This window comes from Balaenoptera acutorostrata, chromosome X (assembly GCF_949987535.1).
Source record: "Balaenoptera acutorostrata chromosome X, mBalAcu1.1, whole genome shotgun sequence".
Taxonomy (NCBI): domain Eukaryota; kingdom Metazoa; phylum Chordata; class Mammalia; order Artiodactyla; family Balaenopteridae; genus Balaenoptera; species Balaenoptera acutorostrata.
The window spans coordinates 128,773,579-128,778,347 of NC_080085.1; the positions used below are offsets into that span (position 1 = coordinate 128,773,579).

Consider the following 4,769-nt stretch of genomic DNA (forward strand, 5'->3'; position numbering starts at 1 on the left):
AAATAAATTTAATTAATCAAAAAGAAGTTTCCTAAAGTCAAACAAACAAAACAGGGCAGGGAGGTGCTCCAGGCTGCTGCTGTGAGGGGCAGTAGGGTGGGCTGTGTGGCACAAACATGCTTCTCTCCCCTTTGCACCCACAGGCCGATTCCCACACTTCAACAGTCTGTGCACACCTGTTTGATCGCTTCCCCCCACCCTCAGGTCCTCGAAGATGGCGATGGCTCTGGCGATACTGCGGGACTGGTGCAGGTGGATGGGCGTGAACGCTCAGCGATCTCTGCTCATCCTGGGCATCCCGGACGACTGCAAAGACCAGGAATTCCAGGAGGCTGTGCAGGCTGCCCTGTGTTCCCTGGGCAGGTACCGAGTGCTGGGCAAGGTCTACAGAAAGGATCTGGGGTCGAGTGTTGCCCTGGTCGAGTTTGCTGAGTATTTAAATCGAAGCTTGATCCCCCGCCAAATACCAGGCAAGGGGGGGCCCTGGACTGTGGTCTGCCTGCCCCAGGCCCCTGATGCTGAGTCACAGGATAGACCCAATTTCCCTGCACAGCCCCAGAGACAAGCAGTGGTTGGCAGGGCAGGTGAGGCAGGAACTGCAGGTCACTCAGGAACTGCAGGTGAGGAGGAAGCTGCAGGGGACGCGGGAGCCGCAGCTATGGAGGGAGACGCAGGTGAGGAGGAAGCCTTAGGTGAGGTGGCAGCTGGAGGTGAGGAAGGAGCTGGAGTTGAGGCAGGAGCTGCAGGTGAGGAGGGAGCCTTAGGTGAGGTGGCAGCTGGAGGTGAGGCAGGAGCTGGAGTTGAGGAAGGAGCTGCAGGTGAGGCGGGAGCTGGAGGTGAGGCAGGAGCTGCAGATGAGGCAGGGGATGGAGGTGAAGCAGGAGCTGCAGGTGAGGCAGGAGCTGGAGTTGAGGAAGGAGCTGCAGGTGAGGCGGGAGCTGCAGGTGAGGCGGGAGCTGGAGGTGAGGCAGGAGCTGCAGATGAGGCAGGGGATGGAGGTGAAGCAGGAGCTGCAGGTGAGGCAGGAGGTGCAGATGAAGGAGATGCAGGTGTGGCAGGAGCTGCAGGTGAGGCAGGAGGTGCAGGTGAGGCAGGGGATGGAGGTGAGGAGGGAGCTGCAGGTGAGGCAGGAGCTGCAGGTGAGGCAGGAGGTGCAGATGAGGAAGGAGATGCAGGTGCGGCAGGAGCTGCAGGTGAGGCAGGAGGTGCAGGTGAGGCAGGGGATGGAGGTGAGGGAGCTGCAGGTGAGGCGGGAGCTGCAGGTGAGGCAGGAGCTGGAAGTGAGGCAGGAGCTGCAGGTGAGGCAGGAGGTGCAGGTGAAGAGGGAGCTGCAGGTGAGGCGGGAGCTGCAGGTGAGGCAGGAGGTGCAAGTGAGGCAGGAGCCGCAGGTGAGGCAGGAGCTGCAGGTGGGGAAGGAGCTGAGGGTCAAGCAGGAGCTGAAGGTGAAGCACGAGTGTCAGATGAGGAGGGAGTTGCAGGGGACAGAAATGTTGCAGGCGTGGCAGGACTTCTGAATATGGCAGGACCCACGGGCGAGGCAATGACTGCAGCTGAGAAAGCAGCTGTGGAAGCGGCAGCCGCCCTGGGTGAGGCAGGGCCCTGGACCCAGCAGTGGAGGCAGGCCTTGCAGCCCGTGCTAGAGAAAATGGGCTACAAGGAGCTGGGAACCTTCTCGGGGGTGGAAGAGCCGGGCCACGGGGAAGAGTCCTTTGAGAGCTGGCTGGAGCAGGCCAACGACATGCTGCACCTGTGGCGCCACGTGTCGGAGAGGGAGAGGAGGCGGCGGCTGGTGGAGAGCTTGCGCGGCCCCGCGCTGGACCTCCTGTGCGGCCTCCTGGCGGAAGATCCCGATCTGGCTGCCCAGGACTGCCTGGCCGCGCTGGTGCAGGGGTTTGGGAACAAGGATCCCCGGGTGAGCGCTCGGCTGAAGCTCCTGACCTGTGCCCAGCGGCCTCGGGAGACTCTCTTTGCGTACGTCATGCGCCTGGAAGGCCTGCTGCAGTCGGCCCTGGAGAAGGGGGCCATCCACCCGGCCACGGCGGACCAGGTGCGCGCCCGGCAGGTGCTGACGCGGGCCCGGCTGAACGACGCGCTCCAGAAGGAGCTGAGGAGGATGCGGCTGATGCGGAGGCCTCCCGGCTTCTTGGGGATGCTGCGGCTCGTCCAGAAGGCCGAGGCCTGGGAGGCCGACCCGGCCAGCAGTGAGCAGTTCCCAGGGGGAGAAGAGGCCCGTGTGGACGTGGCAGTCCTGGCAGCAGCCGCCCAGGCCGCCCCGGCCCGTGAGGCCATCACCGAGGGCACCACTGCAGATGGCACCAAGGCCTCCCCGGCCGGTGAAGATACCACCGCCCAGGCCGCCTTTTCCAAGGAAGGTAGCGCCGAGGACCACCCAGCGCGTGAAAAGGCCAGTGAGGCAGTTGCCGGCACTGCCAAGGCTGGCGAGGCGGCCCCTGAAGATCATGGTGCCGCCAGGGCAGCCCCTGGCCCTGGGGAGACCAGCAAGGCCTCCGCGGCCACTCAGGAAGATGGAAGTGCTCCCGCCCCTGCGGGCCTAGGTCAGGCAGGACCCTCAGGTGCCCCCGGGGCCCCCATGCCTGGCCGGGTGGGCAGTGCTTCCCCGGTGGCCCCAGGAGGTCTGGGCTGGGAGCCAGAGGGCCTTGCCCAGGCAGGAGGCCAGGAGGCCGAGGAGCCCCCCGAGGAGGGGCTCAAGCCCATCCCGGAAGTGCCGGGAAATGAGGACGGGGCTGCAGAGATGAGCCCCCCGGGGTCCTCCTCGGGCCAGTAGTCTCAGCAGGCCCCGGGGCCCCCAGGCTTGGCGGCAGGGGGAGGCCAGGCCAGGCAGCCTCCTGGCCCCATGTTAAGGGCCACTCAAGGTGCCTGGGCCTCCCTCCTGAGAGGGGACCCCTATTCATCATCCCCTGGGGCAGGCTGCTCCCTGCACTGGCAAGCCCAAATGTGTCCCTGTAGGCCCCAGAGGGACCCAGGTGTCAAGGAACCCCCCAGCCCCCGCTCCCCTCCCCCCAACACACACACCCTAGCCATCGTCCCCCCGCGGGGCCCTGAGGAAGGGAGACGGGGGGGGGGGGGGATGGAGGGCCGCCGGGTGGGGTGTAGCGGAGGCATTTTGTTGGGGACCCTGGGGGCGGGGCCGGGACCCGTGGCCTCCGGTGGCCGTTAGAAGTTCCTCTCTATGTTATCATACCCTCTGTTCAATGGTTTCAGTCAATGTTTTTGGTTAATAAATTTCCCTGAAAGTTTCAGCTGAGTCTGGCCTCTGCTGTGGGCAATGGAGGGAGAGGGCTGCTGGGGGTGAGGGCGGGGGTCCACATTACGATTCCTGCTCAGCACCCATGGGACACCTCTCCAGTGAGAGGGGAGGGTAGGCACTTTGCAGACCCAGACATGGTAAGGGTTTTTCTTCCATTTCATAGGTGAACTGTAAAGTTTTAGTTTGACTGTGGGCCCCGTCCCGGATGTTGCTCGTGCTTGAAAGCATGGGTGCTGTGCAGGGCCCTGAAGGCCAGTGGACACAGAGGAGGAGCTCTGACCTCGTGGGTCACACGTGGGTCCGTGCACGTCTGCCTGGCCCGGGGGCTCCGGGACCAGAAGGCCGTGCCCGGTTTGCACAAGGGCTCGGCCTGTGGCTCTGCACCCGTGCACGAGTGTCATCGTGCCCCTTGCGATGACGGGCGTGAAGCAGGAGGCTGACGTGCTGACGGGCCTGTCCTGTATGATGTCACTTCCTGGCTGGGCTGTGATGTCACCCCCGAGCAACCGGAGCACTTTTGTGAGGGGCTGAGCGGGAGTGTGAGCCCAGGGTGCTGCCGGCCGCGCTGCACTGTCCCGTTTACGTGCAGGAGGGACACGCCGCCCTCCGCATGGCTGAGGACGAGAAGGGCCCCTGTTTAAGAGAGGCTGCCTGCACCTCCTCGTGAGGATGAAGGGGAGAGTGCGCACTAAACCTGCATCCTGGAAGGTGGATGGCAAGCCGGCAGCCCTGGGGTACCTCCCGGCGCCCAGCGCCTCGGAGCCGCAGGACGGCCTCCCACTCTATCCTGAGGACATCCAGGGGACCCCGAGCGACCCGGAACTCGACCATGCAGCCGCCCTGGCCAGGACTGACTCTGTCCCTCCGGCCCCTCCTCGGACAGCAGCCGAGCCCCCCGCGCCGGATCCCGACGCGCAGGCTCTGGTCCCTCTAGGCCCTGGCCTGGCAGAGGTGGCCCAGCCCGCCGAGGTCCCCTGGCTCTGCTTCGCCTGGCCTCCCGCCCAGATGAGTCCTCACTGGCCCATGCTGGGCCTGGGTGCCGCGCCCCCCCAGCTCCTCAGCCTGCCCCCGCGCGTGGCTCCCGGTGGCCGCGCCGCTGCCTCTTGTGCCCCCTGGATGCCCGAGGTGGCCGCCAGGCCTGCCGCCTCCCTGACCTTGATCCCTCGGCCCCTGAGCCCCTTCTGCTACTACTGCGTGGGCTCCCGCTGTTTCAGGGAATACCCGGCCCCTCCGGGCGGGCCCACAGAGGACCCTGACCAGGCAGACCCTGCAGACACACGGAGGTGGTAACGCGGTCACAACCTTGCAGGGCAATAAAGAGCACGGGGACATGAGAGCGATGTTCCGCCCAACACGTGTTTGGCGCCTCCGTCCTGGGCCCGGCTGAGCAGTTGAGTCCCCTCAGCAGGAAACGATGACAGGGGACAGCCCACCCCCGGCACAGTGCGGGCACCTAGCAGACACCCGGTGAAGCCCCTCAGACGCCCTGCCTCCACTCACT

General features: G+C 65.5%; 1 protein-coding gene across 1 annotated transcript; it reads left to right on the forward strand.

Moving 5' to 3' along the window:
• Positions 1–220: 220 nt before the first annotated feature.
• On the forward strand, positions 221–2,785 carry LOC103001025 (paraneoplastic antigen Ma6E-like). Its single transcript, XM_057537715.1, has 3 exons — positions 221–363; positions 932–944; positions 1,688–2,785. Exons 1-3 carry the CDS (start codon positions 221–223, stop codon positions 2,783–2,785), a joined length of 1,254 nt encoding a protein of 417 aa, XP_057393698.1.
• The last annotated feature ends 1,984 nt before the right edge of the window (positions 2,786–4,769 follow it).

Excerpts from the sequence above, each read along its gene's own strand:
- LOC103001025 (XM_057537715.1), top strand. The coding sequence starts at position 221 with ATGGCTCTGGCGATACTGCGGGACTGGTGCAGGTGGATGGGCGTGAAC.